Below are 24,980 nucleotides of genomic sequence, written 5' to 3' on the forward strand. Positions count from 1 at the left end.
ATCTGTATGTTGAGAAAAGAGCTGGTGTTTCAAGTCCAGATGACCCTTTGTCAAAGCTCAGATTCCAGCAGTCATTTACTTTTATCCCTTCCATTTTAAAGTTTATTTATTTATTAGTGTTACAAGTAGGCTTACATTAACACTGCAATGAAGTTACTGTGAAAATCCCCGAGTTGCCACTCTCTGGTGCCTGTTCGGGTACAGCGGGGGAGAATTTAGCAGAGCCAATGCACCCTAACCAGCACGTCTTTCGGAGTGAGGGAGGAAACCGGAGCACCCGGAGGGAACCCACGCGGAGGATGAGAATGTGCAAATTCCGCACAGACAGTGACCAAAGCCAGAAATCAAACCTGGGTCCCTGGCACTGTGAGGCAGCAGTGCTAACCACTGTGCCACTGTCTCACACTAGTGCCTCATTTCTCTCCCTTCCCCCCCAACCCCCCCAACCAACAATCACACCCTTGGGTAAGGTGGGTATAGAGGGAGATGGGCCAAATGCAGGCAATTGGGACTAGTTTAGTGGTAAAAACTGGGTGGCATGGACAAGTTGGGCTGAAGGGCCTGTTTCCATGCTGTAAACTTCTATGACTCTATGACCCCCAAAATACAAGGTTTCATCAGTGTACACAGGGGAATGTTTTTACAACACCCTCATCTGGCATTTTTATGCTTTCCCAAAAATCAAAATCCTCCCCATGTAATTCAAACAGTTTCCTCTCTCTCTCTTTCTTCTTACAGATGCTACCAGACTTTATAGAATCCTACAACGCAAAAGGAGGCCATTCGGCCCATTGAGTTGGTACCAACCACAGTACCCCCCCCAGGCCCTATCCCCCTACCCCCATGCATTTACCCTAGCTGGTCCCCCTGACACTAAGGGGCAATTCAGCATGGCCAATCCATCTAACCCACACAGCTTTGGAGTGTGGGAGGAAACTGGAGCACCCAGAGGAAACCCACGCAGACACGGGGAGAATGTGCAAACCCCACACAGACAGTGGCCCAAGCCGGGAATCGAACCCGGGTCCCTGGCGCTGAGAGGCAGCAGTGCTAACCACTGTGCCACCCCGCTGAATTTTTTTCCCCAGTGTGCCCTAGTTTTTTGTTTCAGATCTCTATCGTCTGTAGTATTTTTCATATTTGCTTAATTCAAACAGAATTTGATTTAATCCGTACATCCCGTACCAGTGACCTCGGCTATCACACAATCCAGACATGCCCAGAAGGGGGCCTTTCATCATCAAAACAGGAAATGCTGGAAAATCTCACCAAGTCTGTGGAGAGAGAACAGAGCCAACGTTTCGAGCCTGGGACCTCAGGCCTTTCAACCCCTCTAAGAAAGCACTACCCAATTAAACCCACTCCTTTGCCCGTACCTGATAGAACCATAGACACTAGAAGCAGAAGTAATTAGAGACATCGAGGTTTTCAGCATGGAAACAGGCCCTTCGGCCCAACTTGTCCATGCTATCCCTTTTTTAAAACCACTAAGCTAGTCCCAGTTGCTCTCATTTGGCCCGTATCCCTCTACACCCATCTTCCCATGTAACTGTCTAAATGTTTTTCAAAGACAAAATTGTACCTGCCTCTACTATCTCTGGCAGCTTGTTCCAGACACTCACCATCCTCTAGAAAAATTGACCCTCTAGACCCTCTTGTATCTCTCCCCTTAGAACCTATGCCCTCTAGTTTTAGACTCGCCTACCTTTGGGAAAAGATGTTGACTATCTTATCTATGCCCCTCATCATTTTATAGACCTCTATAAGATTACCCTTAAGCCTCCTATGCTCTAGGGGAAAAAGTCCCAGTCTATCCAGCCTCTCCTTAGGCCAGTTGGCCCTTCCAGCACAGTCTGCCATTCATTTTGATCATGGCTGATCATCAAATTCAAGATCCTGACCCCCCCCCCCCCACTTCCTCCTTATAGAAATCATAGAATCCCAACAGTGCAGAAGGAGGCCATTTGGTCCATCCGGTCTGCACCAACCACAATCCCACCCAGGTCCTATCCCCGTAATCCCACATATTTATCCCTCTAACCTATGCATCCCGGGACACCCACTGCCGACTCCACCAAAATCCCTTAAAACTTCAGACATCCCCATTAAATCTTACCTTGACCTTGAATGTCATTGGTGGAGAAAGACCCAAATATTTTCACTTCTCCTCAGCGGGGCCCCTGGAACACTGAGCCCGGCTTGTAGTTCCAGTCCATCAGCTGCTGGCAGGATAAGAATTGGGAGCAGGACTCGGCCGTTTCACCCCTCGAACAATCAATAAGGTGAGGGTTGAGCTGATTGTGGGTCCACTTTCCTCGTAATCCTTAATTCCCCCGTAGATCAGAATCCGTCTCACTGGGCCTTGAATATATTCAATGACCCAGCCTCCACTGCTCTCTGGGTGAGAGAATTCTAAAAGCTAATAACCCTCTGAGAGAAGATATTCCTCCTTTAGTTTATTCATACAATCCTCATAGAGTCCCTTCAGTTCAGAAGAGGCCATTCAGCCCATTGAGACTGCACTAACTCTCTGAGAGTATCTTACCCAGGCCCTCTCCATCGCCCCATCCTTGGAACCCCACACATTTACCATCCATCAAACCTACACGTCTTGGGACACCAAGGGGCAATTTAGCATGGCCAATCCACCTAACCTGTACATCTTTGGACGGTGGGAGGAAACCGGAGCACCCGGAGGAAACCCAGGCAGAGATGGGGAGAACGTGCAGTTGTGACCGAGGACGTGCTGTCCAATCAGAGGTGCTGTCTTGTAGGTGAGGCCTTTAATCGAGACCCTTAGATAGATGTGTAAAAAAAATCACATGACTTTATTGCCAAGAGGCGTTGGACAATTCTTCCTGGTAATTTGGCCAATATTTAGCCTTTGACCAGCTCAGATTGTCTGCTCATTAACTCAGTGCTGTGTATGGAATCTTGCTGTGCGCAGATTGGCTGTTAAGTTTCGTACATTACAACGATGATCAAAAAGGTGTGAAGTATGTTGGGGACATCCTGAGGTAGTGAATGACATTTTCTAGATCTTTTTTTGAGGATGTTGTAAGTGTGAAATTTACTACTGAATTGGCTTCAATTCTTTCTCTCTCACAACCCTTTCTTGTCTCTCTCTGCTCTGCGCATGCTACCTCGCTCAGCTTTCTGGCCTTGTTCCTCCTCAACTGTAAACACAACATCCTACACATTCCCCTCATCTCTCACTGCGCTGACTCATCGCACCACCTCCTGCTCGAGCTCGCACTTTCCCAGGACTCATGAAAACTCTGATCCTCCTGAATATCCCTTTTCCGAAATCCTGTGCTCGGTGTCAGGGAACTACCGAGGCCTGAGTATTCGCTGAATGTTCACAATAACACACTGCTTCACTCAGAGTGGATATTCCACTGCGGTACTGAGGGAATGCCGCACTGTCAGAGGTGAGGTGGACAGAATGGATAAGGAGCAACTGTTCCCCTGAGTTGAAGGGTCAGTCATGAGGGGATACAGGTTAAAGGTGAAGGGGCAGGAGGTTTAGTGGGGGATGTGAGGATAAAGTTTTTTTTAACGCAAAGGGTGCTGATGGCCTGGAAATCGTTGCTTGGGAGGGTGGTGGAAGGGGGTTGCTTCATATGCCTTGAGAAGTATCTGGATGGGCACTTGGCACATTGTAACATTCAGGGCTATGTGCCAAGTGCTGGCAGATGGGGTGAGGTGGGTGTTTCTAATGTGTTAGTGTGGACTCGATGGGCCGAAGGGCCTCTTCTGCGCTGTATGATCCTATCATCTTTCAGTTGAGTCACTCAGTGAGGTCCTGTCTGTCATAAGAACATAAGAACATAAGAAATAGGAGCAGGAGTAGGCCAACTAGCCCTTCGATCCTGCCCCGCCACTCAACAAGATCATGGCTGATCTGTCGTGGCTCAGTTCCACATTCCCGCCCTCTCCCCATAACCCTTAATCCCCTCTCTTATCAAAAACTCATCAGCCCGCATCTTAAAAATATTTAGCGAGGCAGCCTCCACCACTTCAACGGGCAGAGAATTCCAGAGATTCACCACCCTTTGAGTGAAGAAGTTCCTCCTCAACTCTGTTCTAAACCGCCCCCCCTTTATCTTGAGGCTGTGCCCCCTAGTCCTACTATCCTTTCTGAGCGGGAAGAGTCTCTCCACCTCTATCCTATCCATCCCATTCATCATCTTGTACATCTCAATGAGATCTCCCCTCATTCTTCTAAACTCTAACGAGTACAAGCCTAATTTATTCAGCCTGTCCTCATAGCTCAACCCCCTCAACTCCGGCATCAGCCTAGTAAACCTCCTCTGCACTCCCTCCAAGGCCAAAATATCCTTGTGTAAGTATGGCGCCCAAAACTGCACACAGTGCTCCAGCTGCGGCCTCACCAATGCCCTATACAGCCGCAGCAAGACCTCCCTACTTTTATATTCAATCCCCCTCGCTACGAAGGCCAGCATCCCATTTGCCTTCCTGACCACCTGCTGCACCTGCAAGCTGGGTTTTTGCGACTCATGCACAAGGACCCCGAGGTCCCTCTGCACCGTCGCCTGCTGCAGTTTTTCTCCACGTAAGTAATAATCCTTCCTACCATTATTCCTACCAAAGTGGACCACCTCACACTTGCCAACATTAAATTCCATTTGCCATTTCCTGGCCCATTCGCCCAGCCTATCTAGATCCTTCTGCAGACTCTCCACACCCTCCGCACAATTTGCCTTTCCACCAATCTTGGTGTCATCAGCAAATTTCAACACCCTACACTCGGTTCCCTCCTCCAGATCATCTATATAAATGGTAAATAGCTGAGGCCCCAGCACCGACCCCTGGGGCACCCCACTAGTCACCATCCACTAATCCGAATAGCACCCATTGACCCCCACTCTCTGCCTCCTATTTGACAACCAATCCTCTATCCACGCTAACACCCTACCCCCAACTCCATGCCCCCTGACCTTCTGCAATAACCTCTTGTGAGGTACCTTGTCAAACGCCTTGTGAAAATCCAGAAAGACCACATCCACGGACTCTCCTCTATCCACCGCCCTAGACACATCCTCATAGAACTCCAGTAAATTTGTCAGACACAACCTCCCTTTAAAGAAACCGTGCTGCGTCTGCTCTATCAAGCAGTTCCCCTCAAGATGCCTCGCTATTTCCTCCTTGATGACAGATTCTAACATTTTACCTACAACAGACGTTAAACTAACCAGCCTATAATTCCCCGCCTTTTGCCTGGCACCCTTCTTAAACAACGGCGTAACATTAGCCGTTTTCCAATCTTCCGGCACTTCCCCGGAATCCAGCGACGTCTGGAAAATAACCACCAAGGCATCCACTATCACCTCCGCCATTTCTTTCAGAACCCTCGGATGCATTCCATCCGGTCCTGGGGACTTGTCCACAATCAGCCCCTCCAGTCTGTCGAGCACCGCCTCTCTAGTAACAGTAATGTCATTAAGACCCTCCAGTCCTACCACCTTTCCATCACTAACACCCGGCAAATTATTCATGTCCTCCTCCGTGAAGACTGTCCCCTCAGATAGAACTACAAGATCACATGGCACTAATTTAAGAGCAGAGCAGTTCTCCCCAAAAGTCCTGACATATCTTTTATCTCTCGCCAAAGTCTCTTCCTATAACCATAGAATCTCTACCGTGCAGAAAGAGGCCCTTCGGCCCATCGAGTCTGCACCGACCACAATCCCACCCAGGCCCTACCCCCATATCCCAACACATTTACCCGCTAATCCCTCTAACCTACGCATCTCAGGACACTAATTTTAGCCTGGCCAATCAACCTAACCCACACATCTTTGGACTGTGGGAGGAAACCGGAGTACCCGGAGGAAACCCACACAGACACGAGGAGAATGTGCAAACTCCACACAGACAGTGACCCGAGCCGGGAATCGAACCCAGGTCCCTGGAGCTGTGAAGCAGCAGTGCTAACCATTGTGCTACCGTGCCGCCCCTCTATCTCTTTCCTGCAGCCTGAACAAGGCCTCGCCTCTCTGCTACTGACTCAGTGTCAGTTTTGCTGTTTGAATGAAATCAGTCCAACAACTGACAGAATAGGGACAGTAGGAGGCCATTCAGCCCTTTGAATCACTCAGTGAGATCATGACTGATCTGTATCTCAACTCCATCTACACATCTTGGCTCCCAAACCCTAAATAATCTTGATGAAGAAAGGAGTTGAAGAGCTCTGCCCTTCAAGAAAAATGGTGTAGAGCCAGTGGCTGGAGCTTTACCGCCTCGCCTGCCCCTTTGGCCTCGGGAAGGATCTTACGATCCCAGAACTCCCACTCACCTGACGAAGGGGCAGCGCTCTGAAAGCTAGTGGCTTTTGCTACCAAATAAACCTGGTGTTGTGAGACTTCTTACTGTGTTTAGAACATAGTTGAGGAGGAACTTCTTCTCTCAGAGGGTGGTCAATCTCTGGAATTCTCTGCCCATTGAAGTGGTGGAGGCTACCTCGTTGAATATGTTTAAGTCACGGGTAGATAGTTTCTGATTGCTAAGGGAATTAAGGGTTATGGGGAGCAGGCGGGTAAGTGGAACTGATCCACTTCAGATCAGCCATGATCTTATTGAATGGCGGGGCAGGCTCGAAGGGCTAGATGGCCTACTCCTGCTCCTATTTCTTATGTTCTTACCCCAGTCCAACGCTGGCAACTCCAGATCACATAAATATGCTGATTAAAGGTTTGATAATTCCGCCCCCTGGTGTCTATTACTATAATTGTGCCCCTTGTTCACAGAATGAAAAGATGGCACAGCGGGGCCTTCGTTAGCAAAAAGCACCCCAAGAGTGATGGTGTCTGGCCAGATAATCTGTGTTTAGCTGAATCGTTTGCATGATAAACATTAGCTGGGACACATGGTGGCACAGTGGTTAGCACTGCTACCTCACAGCGCTGGGGACCTGGGTTCGATTCCCAGCTCGGGTCACTGTCTGTGTGGAATCTGCACGTTCTCCCCGTGTCTGCGTGGGTTTCCTCCAGTTTCCTCCCCACAATCCAAAGATGGGCGGTTTGGGTGCATGGGCCGTGCTAAATGGCCCCTCAGTGTCAGGGGACTAACAGGGTAAATGGAATAGAGCTTGAGTGGGACTGTCATAGGTTCAGACTCGATGGGCTGAATGGCCTCCTTCTGCACTGTGGGAATTCTATGAATTTGCCTGTTAGCCTTTGAAAATCAGCGGGATCTGTCCGATCTCATCCAACAGTGACAGACAGGGCATGCCTTCGGGAGGTGCCACTGGGATTTTGTAAACAGGTCTCTGGATTAGGACAGTAAATCCATCACCTTGTGACTCGGAGTCAGGAGGGCGACCCACCAGGATGATGTACAAACCAGGATGTAACGATTCCAGGTGGGAGTGGATCAGCATTGCCTGGATTGGGTTGTTACGGGCTCGGGGTGGGGTGGGCAATCATTTGACCTGCAAAACTCGGTGGCGAATAAATCCTGCCTCTTGATAGGCTCCCGCCCACGGCTAGACCTCTTGGAAGAGATTTAGTCAATAGGCAGGCTCAGTCTGGATCAAGGGCTTGGCAGAGGTTTTAAGTTCCAACAAAGGCTGCCATTGATGGAAACCACCACCAGCTAACAGCCGGGAAGCAGGAATTCTCTCCACTAGCGTACACACACACACATACTCGTATGGGTCAATTGCGTTGCCAGCAGACATAGAGCCATCCTTGTTTCAGGCCAGCCTCGAAATAATTGGCGAACCTCTTAAGAGCCTCAGTAAGATTGCTCCTTGCAGACTGCACTTTATAATCTCAGGCTTTCACTTTGCTGGGCACCATTTTCCCGCACGTCACTCAGAATTAACATCAACACTCTATTCATTGGTTACACCCTTCCACCCAGACCTCCCAGGAATGGGTTCTTGTTGTTCTATGAAGTGGGAGATGGATCACAGATTTAACACACAGCTGGGATTTACGCCAAGGGATGAACGAGGGGAATCGACAGGAGGGGTGAATCCCTAGGGGCCCGTAAAAACCAGATTCACATCGTAAATACACAGCACACGATCTGTCCATCTGACTTTTTGCTGATTGGAGGAAGAGGAGGAAAAGGGAAAAGTCTTTCTGGAAATGTCCCCTGATTGTAGAATCCCTACAGTGCAGGAGGCCCCTCAGCCCATTGAGTCTGCACTGACAACAATCCCACCCAGGCCCTATCCCCTTAACACCATGAATTTACCCTGCTAAATGCCCTGACACAGAGGAACAATTTAATATGACCAATCCACCTAACCTGCACATCTTTGGACACCAAGGAACAATTTAGCATGGCCAATCCATCTAACCTGCACATCCCTGGACTCCATGAGGTGGAGATGACGGCATTGGACTCGAGCTAAGACTTGCATTCCAATCTGTAATTATCTTGCAAATATGTCTTTGTCTATGTATGCTGTGTTGTGAACCTACGTCAACTCACCTGATGAAGGAGCAGCACTACGAAAGCTCGTGATTCTAAATAAACCGGTTGGACTGTAACCTGGTGTTGTGAGACTTCTTACTGGACCCATCTTTGGACTGTGAGAGGAAACTGGAACATCTGGAGGAAACCCACACAGACACGGGGAGAATGTGCAAACTCCACACAGTGGCCTGATGCTTGAATTGAACCCGGGTCCCTGGCGCTGTGAGGCAGCAGTGCTAACCACTGTGCCCCGTGATGCCTCAGCTGAAGGGCTACTTGTTAGCTACCAGTCAAGGCCCAATGGGGAGGACTCACACCTCAGAATGAGAAGATTATGGGGTTCAGGGCACATTCTGGAGACGTCAGTACAGAAATCCACACACTCAGTCTCAATGCGGGAGGAGTGCTGCATGGTGCTTGCCTTTGATATAAGGTATTAAGCTGAAACATAACTGCCAGCTCAGATAGGCGCAGAAGACCCCATGACGGTGTTTGAAGAAGAACATGGGCACTCCCTGCAGTTTCATAACCATCATTTGTCCCTCAACTAACCTTACTAAAGCAGAAACATTGTTACACAAGATATGGGAGCAGAACTAGGCCATTCGGCCCATCAAGTCTGCTCCACTATTTGACCATGGCTGATATGCTCCTCATCCCCATTTTCCTGCCTTCTCCCCATACCCCTTCAATCCATTCCCAATTAAAAATCTGTCTAACTCCTCCTTAAATTTACTCACTGTCCCAGCACCCACCGTACTTTGGGGTAGCAAATTCCACAGATTCCCATCCCTTTGGGAGAAGTAGTCTCTCCTCAACTCTGTTTTAAATTTGCTACCTCCTATCCTAAGACTATGACCTCTCGCCCTAGAATACCCCACAAGGGGAAACATCTGCTCCACGTCTACTTTATCCATAGCTTCTATCATCTTGTATGTCTCAATTTGATCTCCCCTCATTCTTCTAAATTCCAGAGAGTATTGGCCAAAACTGTTCAATCTCTCTTCACACAACAAACCTGGAATCTCTGGAATCAATCCAGTGAACCACCTCTGATCTGCCACAGAACTGCTTTCCGCGAGAGAGAGCTTGCTGTGCATGAATCGTAGGGTTGCTAATCCTCCAGGATTGGCCAGGAGTGTCAATCTTCTGCTCAACCTTCGAGAAGAATCACCGTGACACCTGGAAATATTTTCTTTGAACATTTCTCTTTACCAGATGGAAAAAATATTGAAAACGGTGGAGGAAAAGATAGTCTGACAGTCGACCATCATCCAATCAGGTAATGTGCCTTTGTGCTTCCTGACTGATGTAGGAAGGCTGTTCACCACACGGATAGATGCGTTGGTGCATGCGGACAACTGATGTGATAAAACCTCCAGAAATACATTTAATTGGAGTTGGCAACACCATTAAATCAGCTGTCACATTTCCTAGGTAATAACAACTACATTTCAACAATCATTTATTTTTAATGCAACATAAGGGCCTTTAATGGAATAAAACATCCCAAGACTCGTCACAGGAGTATTATAGAACAAAACTTGACACTGAGGCACACAAGGAAGTATTAGTTTAGATTTGATTTGATTTGTCACATATTAGTGACAAATCAAACAGTTTGCCTACCACCACAATAGGTCCACAGCAGACGCCATCTCCCTGGCCCTGCACTCAACCCTGGAACACCTAGATAACAAGAATATCTATGTCAGACTCCTATTTATTGACTACAGCTCAGCCTTCAATACCATTATTCCCAAGAAACTCATCTCCAAACTCCGTGGCCTCACCACCTCCCTCTGTGACTGGATCCTGAACTTCCTAACTCACAGAACACAACCAGTAGGATAGGCAGCAACATCTCCTCCATGTTCATCCTCAACACTGGTGCCCCACCGGTGTTCCCAGCCCCCTACTAAACTCCTTATACACCTACGACTGTGCGGCCAAATTCCCCTCCAATTCAATTTTCAAGTTTGCAGACGATAACACCGTAGTGGGTCGGATCTTAAACAATGACAAGACAGAGTACAGGAATGAGATAGAGAATCTGGTGAACTGGTGTAGCAATAATAATCTCTCCCTCAATGTCAACAAAATGAAGGAGATTGTTAGCAACTTCAGGAAATGCAAAGGAGAACATGCCCCTGTCTACATCAACGGAAATGAAGTAGAAAGGGTCGAGAGCTTCAAGTTTTTAGCTGTCTAGATCACCAACAACCTGCCCTGACACTATAGTTAAGAAAGCCCACCAACACCTCTACTTTCTCAGAAGTCTAAGGATATTTGGCATGTCAGCTACAATTCTCACCAACTTTTACAGATGCACCATAGAAAGCATTCTTTCTGGTTATATCACCATTCTTTCTGGTTGGTATGGGCTCCTGCTACACCCAAGACTGCAAGCAGTCAATGTGCTCAAACGACACACCTTAAAATATTCGCTCTCCAAGCTTCAATGCACAGCAGCTGAAGGCACAGCAACCAATGGGAGAAGCAATTAGAAGGAATGTACAGAGTTCCAAATTGCAGGAATGCAGAGATTTCAGAGCGTTTGTAGGACCAGAGGAGCTAACAGATAAAATATGGTGTTAACTGCTGCAGAAAAGCCATTAACTCCAAGAGTCACTAAAGATGCCTTAGTTGCATCTGTGTTACGTACGAGGTAAAAGCAGACTGACACATTCATTAGTATGGGGGTGTAGTAATGTCACTGGAGTTCAAATTTCACCACAGCAGTTTGAAAATTTTTTGTTTTCAATTTTAGACAAACCTTCAATGCAAGTGAGCATGGAAGCCTCAACCCAGTCCAAAGCTGTGCGGGTTAGGTTGGTTGGCTATGCTAAAATTGCCCCTTAGTATACTAGGATCCTTAGGTTAGAGGGGTGGGTAAAATGTGTAGGGATATGGGGGTAGGGCCTGGGTGGGATTGTGGTTGGTGCAGACTCGATGGGCCGAAGGGTTCTGTAGGGTTCTATAGCTAGTTCGGTAATGCTCACCAAACGTCTCAATGTTTTACAACCAATGAAAAAGTTTATTAGTCACAAAACTTACAATAACACTGCAATGAAGATACTGTGAAATTCCCCTAGTCATCACATACGGACACCTGTTTGGGTCAATGCACCTAACCAGCACATCTTTCAGGCTGTGGGAGAAAACCTGAGCACCCAGAGAAATCCCACACAGACAGTGACCCAAGCCGGGAATCGAACCCAGGTTCCTGGCACTGTGAGGCAGCAGTGCTAATCACTGTGTCACCGAGCCACCCACAAATACATCTTGAAGTGTGTTGCTGGTGTCATGCAGGAAATGTGGCAGCTAATTTGGACACAGCAAGCTCCCACAGGCAGCAGTTAGATAATGTTTCTGAGGGATAAATATTAGCCAGGATGCCATGGATAACTTCCCTGCTCTTCAGAAATAATGTAATGGGATCTTTTTGCATCTAGTTCCACATGGGCCCTTGATTTTAATACCTCATCCAAAGGATCACATACTTCACTGTTATTGACACACAGGTTCCCAATTTTAATTAAAAGCAAATTACTGCAGATGCTGGGATCTAAAATCAAGAGGGAAGATGCTTGAAAATCTCAGCAAGTCTGGCAACATCTGCGAGGAGAGAAAAGAGCTGATGTTTCTAGTCCAGATGACCCTTTGTCAAAACTTTAACTCAAAGCGTTAGCTCTTTTTTCTCACAGATGCAGCCAGACCTGCTGAGATTTTCCAACATTCTCTCTTTTGGTTCTTAATTGCTGCACATTGATTGTGAGGCCTCAAACTGTTTAGGCTCCAAGCGCTGGAAACCTCCTCTGCCTCTCCTTCTCAAAACCACATAGTACTTTTCATGACCTCAGGCAGGGCAACCCAAAGCACGCACAGCCTCTTTTGGAAAGCCGGTCGCTGTTTAATGTAGGTGGTGTAGCAATTAGTATCACATTGCTGTTTGCTGTGCAATGATCAAGTCATCTATTTGCGATGTTAGTTGAAGGGTAATTATTGGCCAGGATACCAGGGTTGGGCAGTAAAGTGCTAGCCTTTCCAAAGAATGAACAAATTTCAATACCATGAACAGCAACATTCCTAATATCTAACATCAATCAACAGTGTTCATAAGATATAGGAGCAGAACTAGGTCCAAGAAATTTGCTCTGCCATTCGATCATGGCTGATATGCTCCTCTTCCCCATTTTCCTGCCTTCTTCCCATAACCCTTCAACCCATCCCCAATTAAAAAAAAATCTAACCCCTCCTTAAATTTACTCACTGTCCTAGCATGCACCGCACTTTGGGGCAGCGAATTCCAGATTCACAACCCATTGGGAGTCGTTTCTCAACTGTTTTAACTTTACTACCCCTTAGCCTAAGACCTCTCGTCCAAGAATGTCCCACTAGCAGAAGCATATGCTGCTGTTTAAAATAGGTAGTAGACAAAAAGCGGGTAACTACAGGCCGGTTAGCTTAACATCCGTAGTTGGGAAAATGCTAGAATCCATCATTAAAGGAGAAATAGCAGGACACCTGGAAAAGAACGGTTCCCTTCCCTTTCAAGGGAAATCGTGTTTGACTAATTTATTGGATTTTTATGAAGATGTGACTAGTGCAGTAGACAGAGGGGAACTGGTGGATGTGGTGTTTTTAGATTTCCAGAAGGCTTTCCATAAGGTTCCTCACAAAAGGTTGCTGCAGAAGGTTAGGGTACACAGAGTTAGGGGTAAAGTGTTAGCGTGGATTGAGGATTGGCTATCTAACAGGAAGCAGAAACTTGGAATAAATGGGTGCTTTTCTGGTTGGCAGTTGGTGACTAGTGGTGTGCTGCAGGGATCAGTGCTGGGACTTCAACTGTGTACCATATATATATATATATATATATATGACGATCTGGAGGAGGGGGCTGTGTGTAGGGTAACAAAGTTTGCTGATGACACAAAGATGAGTGGAAAAGCAAATTGCGTGGAGGACACAGAAAGTCTGCAAAGAGATTTGGATAGGCTGTGAGTGGGCAAGGAGCTGGCAGATGGAGTATAACGTTAGCAAATAGGAGGTTATCCACTTTGGTAGAAATAATAGTAGGATGGAATATTATTTAAATGGTGAAAAGTTACAGCACACTACTGTGCAGAGGGACCTGGGAGTCCTTGTGCACGAATCGCAAAAACCCAGTCTGCAGGTGATCAAGAATGCAAATAGAATGTTGGCTTTTATCACGAGGGGGGTAGAATATAAAAGCAGGGAGGTCTTGCTGCAACTGTACAAGGCACTGGTGAGACTGCAACTGGAGTAGTGTGTGCAATTTTGGTCTCCTTATTTACAAAAAGATATATTGGCCTTGGAGGGAGTACAGAGAAGGGTCACCAGGTTGATACCGGAGATGAGGGGGTTAGCTTATGAGGAGAGATTGAGTAAATTGGGCCTGTACTCGTTGGAGTTTAGAAGGCTGGGCGGGGGGTTCTTGTAGAGACATATAAGATAATGAAGGAACTAGAAGCGGTAGAGGTAGAGAAATTCTTTCCACTTAGAAAGGAAACCAGAACTAGAGGGCACAGCCTCAAAGAGGGGGGCGGGGGTGTGCAGTTTAGAATACAATTGAGGAAGAACTTCTTCTCTCAGAAGGTGGTGAATTTCTGGAATTCTCTGCCCATTGAAACGGTGGAGGCTACCTCGTTGAATATGTTCAAGTCACAGGTAGATTTCTGATCGATAAGGGAATTAAGGGTAATGGGGAGCAGGCAGCTAAGTGGAACTGATCTACTTCAGATCAGCCATGACCTTATTGAATGGCAGGGCAGGCTTGAGGGGCTAGATGGCCTACACCTGCTCCTATTTCTTATGTTCTTAATCGACTTTAGCCATACCTTTTTATCGTCTCACCTCAATTTGATCTCCTCTCATTCTAAGTTCCAGAGAGTATTGGCCTAAACTGTTTGATCTCTCTTCATACAACATCTCTGGAATCAATCTAGTGAACCTCCTCTGAACTGCCTCCAACGCCACTACATCTTTCCTCAAATAAGGGGACCAAACTATGCACAATTCTGCAGGTGCGGCCTCACAGTGAAATCCATCTTGATTAGCAGTGGTCATTCCAAGCTGTTAAGCAACTTTGGCTGCCTAAAGTCATTAATCATCAGGCACAGCAAATGCAGATGGTACAACATCAAATGCAGTTCCCATCAGATGCTGAGAAAAGCCCCGAGTCTGCCTTTTTTTTTCGCCCCCATGGCGACACAGATGAACACAAAAGCAGACATCTGCACAAAATATTGGGCTGAGGGCAGCATTTTTAACCTCGGCGCACTAAAAGGTGGAAACCAAAATAAGCAAACAGAAGTTATCCTTATGCCTTTCCAGCAATCTATAAGTATCGAACAGTGCGTCAGGACCAGCTTGATGTTGTGGAAGTTAACCAATTTCTTTTGCTGAACCGGAGGTTATGCACTAGATTACACTGGGCAAAGCAGAATGCTAATGGCACAGAACGTTTTATGTATCTGGTCCACTCACACACGCATACAAATTGGAGCAGAAAATCAATAGTTATATACAAAAGGCACTTGGCCAACATAATCCCAAGTTAAAACTGCAGGTACAAGTACAGCTGCACTGACAATATTCTTACCCTGGTTGTCTTTTCACTATGAAGCATCTTGCTAAAGGCACTGTGATCACTCAACAACTGCCACTGACCACCAACCATGGTGCATTTATACACCTTTTACATAGTAAAATACACCAAGGACCTTCATAACAATCAACATTAAGTCAAAGTGGACAACATTAGAACAGATGACCAATGATGGTGGTACAGTGGTTAGCATTGCTGCCCCTCAGCATCAGGGGCCTGGGTTCCAGTTTCAGCTTGGATCACTGCCTGTGTGGAGTTTGCACATTCTCCCCATGTCTACATGGGTTTCCGTCCTCAATCCAAAGATGTGCAGGTGCGGTTGATTGGCTATGCTAAAATTGCCCCTTAGTGTCAGGGGGACTAGCTAGGGTAAATGCATGGGGTTGTTGGGGTGAGGCCTGGGTGGGATTATGGTCAGTGCAGACTTGATGGGCCAAATGACCTCCTTCTGCACTGTGGGGATTCTATGATTCTAAAAGTTTGGTCAAAGATAGGTTTTGAGCACCATCTTAAAAAGAGAGAAAAGTACAAAGTACAATGCCCAACAGGTTTAGGGAGAGAATTCAAGCAACTGAAGGCTCAGTTGTCTGACAGGACACTAAAAACAAGTATGTGGTAGGAGGACAGAATTGGAGGTGTGAGGGCTTCCTGCAAGTAGCAGGGCTGGAGGTGGTTACAGGGAGGCAGCGGAGGTCATGTATGTGCTTGGAGGCTACAGTTTGACTTTTTTTTGAAAAGATTTGAACCAAACAAACTTGGAAAATCATCTTTATTGATAGTTAATATAACAAAAATTGAGAATGTACACCTAATTTTAATTATACACAGAGAAAGGAGCACAATAGCGTGGGGGAGAGAAAGAGAAAGTAATTATGCAAAGTAGAAGAGCTCCTGTTAAAAAATGTGAGACTTAACTTCACTTTTTTGTAAACTGACGTCTTTTGTACAAGTTCTTTTTTAAAATCTATTGAAAATCCAGTCAATAGTTGGCAAAGATGGCAGGCAAAATCCAAAGGGGGCATTCAGAATGCAACCGGACAAAAAAAGAGTGTTCAGGTACTTCAAGGAATGAGCTTCTGGTGGGTCAAACAGCCTTCATCATAAACCATCCCGCATGAAGCACATCACTCAAAAACATTCATCTCTGCCAGGGACGTGCTTGTCAGTTTTCTGCATTATGCCAACCTCCACAGAGATTTCTTTTTTTTTTGAGAATTAAAATTGCTGTATGATCAATTTCCTTCGCATGTCATGAGTGAACTTGTTAATTTTGAAGAGATCACTTTCATAGAACGAGGTCATGTTGTGAATGTTGATCTGACGAGCCTGGAAAGAAAAAGAACCAAGCCTTAAAACAACCAAATCAACAGAAGAGATTGGGGGGGGGGGGGGTTTTAGAACAGAGTTGAGGAGGAACTTCTTCACTCAAAGGGTGGTGAATCTCTGGAATTCTCTGCCCGTTTAAGTGGTGGAGGCTGCCTCGTTAAATATATTTAAGACGCGGGTAGATAGGTTTTTGGTAGGCAAGGGGATTAAAGGTTTTGGGGAGAAAGCGAGAAAGTGGAACTGAGCCACTTCAGATCAGCCATGATCTTATTGAATGGCGGGGCCGGCTCGAAGGGCTAGATGGCCTACTCCTGCTCCTATGTTCTTATGTTCAAATGTCATTGAGGCTCCCATTAAGTCTTAAAAACACTGCTCTATAAAAACAAGTTCTTCTTATTGCTTTGCCCACATTTATACCATGAAATCTCCCACACGACTTAAATCTGCCAGTTAGTTGGCTACGGGATTCCAAGTATCCATAAAAATTTTGGAATCCACGCAATTGAAACAGAATTGGACCTGATCAATGAATGAATTAACCTGGCCAATCATCTGGAGATGCATAAATTTACAATTCTTCAAAAAAAAAACATGTATATAGCAGTGTTTCATTGAACAGTGTTTTGTTTACAGCAACATGGCACCATTTTGCTCTTGCTGAGGTTTCTTGGCTGCACTAGGTTGTGATCTGTATGGATTGTTGGGTGGGGGTGGGGGGGCGAAGTTTTGTCTGTGTATGACCCTCCAGCAAAAGGAGTTACAGATAGTATCAGGAAAACTTCACCTCGTGACCTTTGCGTGTGCAACACAAACCAAATTCATAGAACTATAAAAAGGTTGTCTGCATTTCATAACTCTCTGGTCCAAGTGGAGTCTACTGGTCTGCTAGGACAAAGGGCTCTGTGACATTTCTTTCAATTCTTAATGGCTGGGAATTTCAGTGACTCAGACAAGGGCTACATGTCCTTTGTCAAAGGCATTGTGGAGGGAGAGGAGACATGTCACATAGATTTCTAATTTGGGGAACCAGTACTATTACCTTGTGGAGCTACAAGTATGTTTGTTGTTTACCATCCTACAAGCAGCCACCAGAAAAGGAGCTCAATCCAGACTGAATACCTGGCCCCACCTACACTTTCTACTGGAAATTTTCTACACCCTAGCTATGACAGTAACACTACATTCTGCCACTCTCTCCTTTTCTTTGTGTTTTTTTTATTCATTCATGGGACATGGGCGCCGCTGGCTGCCCAGCATTTATTGCCCATCCCTTATGCCCAAGGGCAGTTTAGAGTCAACCACATTGCTGTGGCTCTGGAGTCACATGCAGTTCAGACCAGGTAAGGATGGCAGATTTCCTTCCCTAAAGGGCATTAGGGAACCAGATGCGTTTTTCCATCAAAAATTCTGTACCATTACCTACAAGACTGATTTGCCTGTATATGTCATTCATTGTGTGAAGTCAACATTACCGGCAAAGTGAATTACCCAGTTCACAGATCTCTGTGAAGGAATACCACATTGGACTTTTGATTCTGGGCCCTGGAACCCACGTAAAACCACTACTCCTTTCTGCAGTCTCCATACTGTAAATCTCTTTTCTCTATCCCTCTTTTATTACAAAGGTGTGGCAACATTGCAACTCCCCTCCCATGTTTTGAGTCTGTGCAAATGAACTAACCCTATGAATTCATCCTACCTTGAGTTTGCTGTGCAGTTAATAGAAATTGGGAGGTTATGAAGCATCCGTATAAAATGTTGGTTAGGCCACAGCGAGTGTATGCTGTTCTGGTCGCCACACTATAGGGAAGATGTGATTGCACTAGAAGGAGTGCGGAGGAGGTCCACCAGGATTTTTTTGGGGGCAGGAGTGTTTCAGCTAGGAAGGGAGGCTACTTATGCGGGGGCTGTTTTTCCTGATTAGAGTAGAGAAGGCTGAGGGAGACATGATTGAGTGCACAAAATTATGAAGGACATCATGGGAGAATTTAATTACTCTCTTAGCAGAGAGGTCAATAACCAGGAGGCATAGATTTAAGGTAAGAAGCAGAGGTTTAGATGGGATTTGAGGGAAAACCTTTTCCACCAAGAGGGTGGTGGAAATCTGGAACTCTGTCTGGAAGGGTGGTAGAGGTAGAAATCCTCAACATTTAAGAAGCATTTGGGTGAGCATTTGAAATGCCATAGCATACAAGGCAATGAGCCAGGTGCTGGAAAATGGGATTAGAATAGATTAGGGTGCTTGATGACCAGTACAGATGTAATGGGCCAAAGGGCCTCTTTCTATGCTGTATAACTACAGAACACTAAAACCCGAAGGGGTTGGGAAATACTCTACCACTTACAAAGGTAGAAGCAAATCCAAACACCTTTCTGTTTACATATGGGTAGTATAGGAGAAATCAGTGTGGTCCATAACAAGTGATAAGTCCCAATTGCATCCTAGGGGTGTATCTACTCCCACTGCTGGCCACTAAGATAGTGATCAACACAAAACAGCAGATAATTTCTCCTCCTTCTTCCATCAAAGTGGGTGACCACAAAGCAAGTGAGAAAGATTGAAACTGGGAGCTTTCTAAGCTGTAACAGAGGGTACAATACTTAGCAATCCAGTTGATATGTGTGTTCTATTTTCTGTTAAGAATAGATCTTAAAACCTTTATTGAATTGCATAGTCCAAAGTTGGCAGGAGATCACAAATTGCAACACCACCTCCACATTCCTGTTTACCTTATCCACCAAATCTTTTTCAGGTATTTCAATGGTGTCCTGCTGTGCCCCATATCTATTGCGTTGGTACGTGGCCTGCTCTGCCACTAACTGCTTTAGAACGAAGAGTAGCAGCTCATTGTTGTCCCGTTTGAATGTCAAGTATCTTGAAAACGTCTGAGGGGGAAGAAAGAGTGGGAAAACTCAATGCAGTGGTTAGAAATAAACTTTGAGGAACACATCTCCCATGAGCTCAATTTAAAAAAAACAATTGAAACTGAAAACGTTTGCTTCCAGCATCAATCTGAATGCTGCCCAGCCTGATTGAATTCTCTCCTTTGTCCCCACGTGTAATGAAGTTGGATTGTTCCAATCCAGTGTTGAGTGAGCGTGGGCCCAACAATGCAATCCAATATCCCCAGTGAGTACCATTAATTACCAGATCAGTAGCACAAACACTATTACTTGGGATTTCCTTAGGCAGATGGGCCAAGCAGCAAAATAAGAGTTCTGCAAATTAAATTTAGTTTTGAAAGAAAACCTAGAAGCTTCTATCACCACAGTCACAACTTTAAAACTAATGTAACTTCTGGTGCACTTAATTCAATGCGGCTGGGTGATTTAATTAAGCAACTTTTCAAGGAAGGAGGACAAGAGAAAGCAGCAGGCTACAAGCCAATAGCCCAATATCAGTTATTGGGAAAATACTGGAATCTATTAATAAGGAATAATGCACTTAGAAAAGCATAGTATGATCAGGACAAGTCAATGTTTTACTAAAGAGAAATAGTGTCTCACAAATTTATAGCATTGTTTTGTGGATGTAACTAGTAAAATATTTAAAGGGAAACCAGTAGACGCGTTATACCAGGATTTTTAAAGGACATTCCATAAAAGTGCCATGCAAAAGGTTAACAGGCAAGGTAAACGGTATGGCCTTTATTGCAAAAGGGGATTGGAGTACAAGAGTAAATAAGTCTGGCTATGTTTATACCGGGCTTTGGCGAGATTGCCTCTGGAATACTGTGTGCATCTTTGGTCTCCACCTTTAAGGATGGACATATTTGCATTGGACATAGTACAGAAACGGTTCATTACATTGGTCCCTGGGATGAGGGGTTATCCCTCATGATGACAAGCAGAGTAAACTGGGTTTATTCTCTCTGGAATTTAGCAGAATGAGGGGTGATCTCATTGCAGCCTACAAAACTCAAGGGGCTTGAGAACTGGATACTGAGGGATTGTTTTCATTGGTCGCTAAATCTAAATCCAAGGGACACAGTCTCAGGATAAAAGGTTGATCATTCAGGACTGTGATGCATAGAGCAGAGAAATTACTTCACTAAGAGTTTGTTAATCTTTGGAATTCTATCCCTGAGAATTGCAGATGCCCCATCATTAAATGCATTTACAGTCGAATTGGACAGATCTTTGGTCTCAGGGAGTTAAGGGTTAAGGGAGCCCGAGATCAGCTATGAGCATATTGAATGAAGCAGGCTCAATAGGCCACAGGGTTTACTCGTGCTCCTATTTCTTGCGTTTTTGCAAAAGATGCTGCACTACCATAGATTAACCTATAGACCGTTGCAATCAGCAGCACGAGATAGATAGATCCCAGTAAACCCACAAGGTCTGAATTATTAATACCTGAAATTGAACAGCAAGACTTGCATTTTAACCAATTGTTTTCCTCCTTCAATTACTGGCCTACCAGTCACATTTTTTGTACAGTATACCATTTTACGTCACAAAATTCTTTGATACAATACACAGAAGATATCACTGGGAGGGTTTCCTCGGAGGACTGAATACCACTGGGTTAAACCCAACAAATTTCCAGTCAGCCCTTAAGAACGCACCCTGCCATTCCAATATTATTCATACCTGGGGCTGAACAAAGATCGAATTTGATCTAATCTGATAATAGTTAGAATAAAGATATAAATTTCACATCTGTCAATCACACCCATTGAGGCCATCTTCTACCTTGCTCCATAACACAATCAAGCTACAGTAGCAAAATCTACCAAAAAAAAAATCAGTAAAGCCACCTTCTTCTCACTCACCTTCCTCATACTCCTCATGACACTAAACTTCTGTGTGTCGATGAAACTCTCCAGCATGACCCGAATGGCCATGTTGACATCATCCTCCATCACATAGTCTCTCAGGTGAATGCGAGCGTGTGCCTCGGCCATACGAATCATCGATTCAATGTGGCGCACTGTAATGGGAATACTACCTGTGGCCTACGTGGGAGAAAAATACGTGCATCAAATAAGTGACATTCCAGAACGTCTAACAATCGGCACCATCTTGCACTGATGTCGAACAGGCCCAAGAGCGAAACATCACTCAGTGATGGGCTACTTTGAAACAACATCAGATACTAGACTTGTATGTATACCTGCAACCGAAGGGTTTAAAAGCCCTTTCTGTAAATTACACAAAATCTTTTACTTACAAAAAGAGAACACAGAACATAACATAAGAAATAGGGGCAGGAGTAGGCCATCTAGCCCTTCGAGCCTGCCTCGCCATTCAATAAGATCATGGCTGATCTGAAGTGGATCAGTTTCACTTTCCCGCTTTCTCTCCATAACCCTTAATTCCCCTGTCCATCAAAAACCTATTTACCCGTGACTTAAATATATTTAGTGAGGTAGCCCCCATCACTTCAACAGGCAGAGAATTCCAGAGATTCAGCACACTTTGAGTGAAGAAGTTCCTCCTCAACTCTGATCTAAACTGCGTTCCCCCCCCCACTTATCTTGAGGCTGTGCCCTCTAGTCCTGCTATCCCTTCTAAGCGGGAAGAATCTCTCTACCTCTACCCTATCCATCCCCTTCATTATCTTGTATGTCTCTATAAGAACCCCCCTCATCCTTCTAAACTCCAATGAGTACAGGCCTAGTCTATTTAGTCTCTCTTTGTAGTCCAACCCCCTCATCTCCGGTATCAGCCTAGTGAACCTCCTCTGCACTCACTCCAAGGCCAATACATCCTTCCACAAGTGCGGCGACCAAAACTGCACACGGTACTCCAGCTGCGGCCTCACCAGTGCCCTGCACAGTTGCAGCAAGACCTCCCTACTTTTATATTCTATCCCCATCGCTATAAAGGCCAAAATTCCATTCGCCTTCTTGATCACCTGCTGCACCTGCAGACTGGGTTTTTGCAATTCGTGCACAAGGACCCCCAGGTCCCTCTGCACCGTAGCATGCTGCAGCTTCTTGCCTTTTAAATAATAATCCCTCCTACTATTATTTCTGCCAAAGTGGATAGCCTCACACTTGCTAACATTATACTCCATCTGCCAGGTCCTCGCCCTCGCTCAGCCTATCCAGATCTCTCTGCAGACTTTCCACACCCTCCACGCAATTTGCTTTTCCACTTATCTTCGTGTCATCAGCAAATTTCATCACCCTACACTCAGCCCCCTCCTCCAGATCATCTATAAAAATGGTAAACAGTTGAAGCCCCAGCACCGATCCCTGCGGCACTCCACTAGTCACCAACCGCCAAACAGAATAGCACCCATTGATACCAACTCTCTGCTTCCTATTAGACAGCCAATCCTCTATCCACGCTAACACCTCACCCCCAACTCCGTGCACCCTAAACTTCTGTAGCAACCTTTTGAGGCACCTTATCAAACGTCTTTTAGAAATCTAAAACCACCACATCTACCGGTTCCCCTCTGCCTACCACACTAGACACAGTGCGGTGGACAGAGGGGAACTTTTCATTATTTTCTACAGCTTCAGTGGTGTATTTCAACAGAAATGTAAAAACACTATTTCATTTAGAGCAAAGCAATTGTGTAAAGAAGAGAAACAATTAGATAAAGACAGGTGGAATAGGTTTGTGTGGACTACAGACATTGGCAAAGACCAGCTGGGATGAATTGTGATTTTAAAAAAAAATTGCTCATGGGATGGCTAGACCAGCATTTATTGTTCATGTCCAATTGCCCTCAAGAAGGTGTTGATGAGCTATCTTCTTGAATCACTGCAGTCCATGTGGTGTAGGCACGCCCGGGCCAAGTTCCAGGATTTTGACTTAGTGACAGGGAAGGAACAGCAATGTAATTCCACGTCAGGATGATGTGAATTGGAGGGGAACTTGCCCTTCTGGTTGGTCGAGATTGCGGGCTTGGAAATTGCAGTCAAAGGAACTTTGGTGAGTGCATGCAGATGGTACAGCCACTGTGTGTCAGTGGTGGAATGAATGAATGAATGTATATCATGGTGGATAGGTGTCAATCAAGTGGACTGCTTTATGCTGCAGGGTGCCAAGCTTCTTAAGTGTTGTAGGAACTGCACACATCCAGGCAAGTGGAGAATATTCCATCACGATCCTGACTTGTGCCTTGTCGATGGTGGACAGTCTTTGTACAGTCAGGAGGCAAAATACTCGCTGCAGGACTCCTAGCCTCTGACCGGCTTTTGTAGCCACAGTATTTATGTGGCTACTCCAGTTGAGTTTCTGGTCAATGGTGACCCCCAGGCTTTTGATAGTGGGGATTTAGGAAAGGTAATACCATCGAATGTCAATTTTAGACTATACAAATTCTGTGTAGTGTCTGTGAGACAGTCGATTAACTGGTATATGCCACCCCCTCCTTCTGCAGCAAGTCTGCATTCTTATCTACACATGGAACAAATTGCATTAGAGAAGCGGATATATTAGAGTGGTAGCTGTTTGGAAGGCTTATTTCACTCTTATAATTGAAAACGATTCAACATCTGCCAAGTGTCATTTGTTCTGCACTCAAATTGGATGAATCTGATGCTACTCTTGAAATAACCTTCAATCCATACATTTTCACAAAATGCTGAATAAGAGAATAAGGGGCAGCAAGTCACACAAAGAAATACACTTTGATCACATCACATGCAGATTTAAGCTGACTCAGTTTACCTTTGGACCAGAAAGCATGTGTTCATTCCCAGACTCTGAGCTCTTGAGAGAATGCTATCTCCCATAGAATCTCTCCAGTACAGAAGGAGGCCATTCGGTCTATTGAGTCTGCACTGACAACAATCCCACCCAGGCTCTACTCCATAATCCCCCATATTTATCCTGCCAATCCCCCCTGACACTAAGGGGCAGTTCAGCATGGCGAATCAACCTAACCCGCACATCACTGGAAACCGGAGCACCCGGCGGAAATCCACACAAACAGAAGGAGAACGTACAAACTCCACACAAACAGTGGTCCGAGGCCAGAATTGAACCCAGGTCCCTGGTGCAGTGAGGAAGCACTGCAAACCCTGAGCCACTTGCCACCCTATTTAAGCAGAATATGAATTCAATCAGGTGGATAGTCAATATATTTTCCCAAAGGTAGGGGAGTCTAAAACTAGAGGGCATAGGTGCAAGGTGAGAGGGGAGGGATACAAAAGTGTCCAGAGGGGCAATTTTTTCACACAGACGGCGGTGAGCGTCTGGAACAAGTTGTCAGAGGTACGAGTAGTGGTGGGTACAATTTTGTATTTTAAAAAGCATTTAGATAGTTACATGGGTACGATGGGTATAAAGGGATATGGGCCAAATGCAGGCAATTAGGATTAGCTTAGGGATTTTGAAAAAAAGAGCACCATGGACAAGTTGGGCCGAAGGGCCTGTTTCCATGTTGTATACCTCAATGACTCTAAACCTCTGAGTGATACATCACTGCTACTCTAGATCAACAGATTGTATGGTGGATGCAGGTCAGACAAGGATTTCTGTACAGTCCATGCTCTCACTGTCAAACACAATTGTAGCATTTTTCAGTTCTGCACGACTGAATATTTTCTCTATCCCACGCGTATAACTGCTCATACTACTGATACAAGTATAGCAGCAAATAAATGGG

General features: G+C 45.5%; 1 protein-coding gene across 1 annotated transcript in view; it reads right to left on the bottom strand.

Annotated features, from left to right (window-relative positions):
• Positions 1 to 15,837: 15,837 nt before the first annotated feature.
• mcm2 (minichromosome maintenance complex component 2) overlaps positions 15,838 to 24,980 on the bottom strand; it is a 36,426-nt gene continuing 27,283 nt past the window's right edge. The window contains exons 15-17 of the mRNA XM_080218646.1: positions 21,184 to 21,366; positions 19,139 to 19,294; positions 15,838 to 16,408 (exon numbers count right to left, since the gene is read on the bottom strand). Coding sequence (XP_080074772.1) covers positions 16,298 to 16,408; positions 19,139 to 19,294; positions 21,184 to 21,366 — 450 coding nt within the window. The 3' untranslated portion in view covers positions 15,838 to 16,297. The remainder of the gene's footprint in view (positions 16,409 to 19,138; positions 19,295 to 21,183; positions 21,367 to 24,980) is intronic.

Source organism: Carcharhinus amblyrhynchos, chromosome 3, assembly GCF_965287045.1.
Source record: "Carcharhinus amblyrhynchos chromosome 3, sCarAmb.v2.hapA, whole genome shotgun sequence".
NCBI lineage: Eukaryota > Metazoa > Chordata > Chondrichthyes > Carcharhiniformes > Carcharhinidae > Carcharhinus > Carcharhinus amblyrhynchos.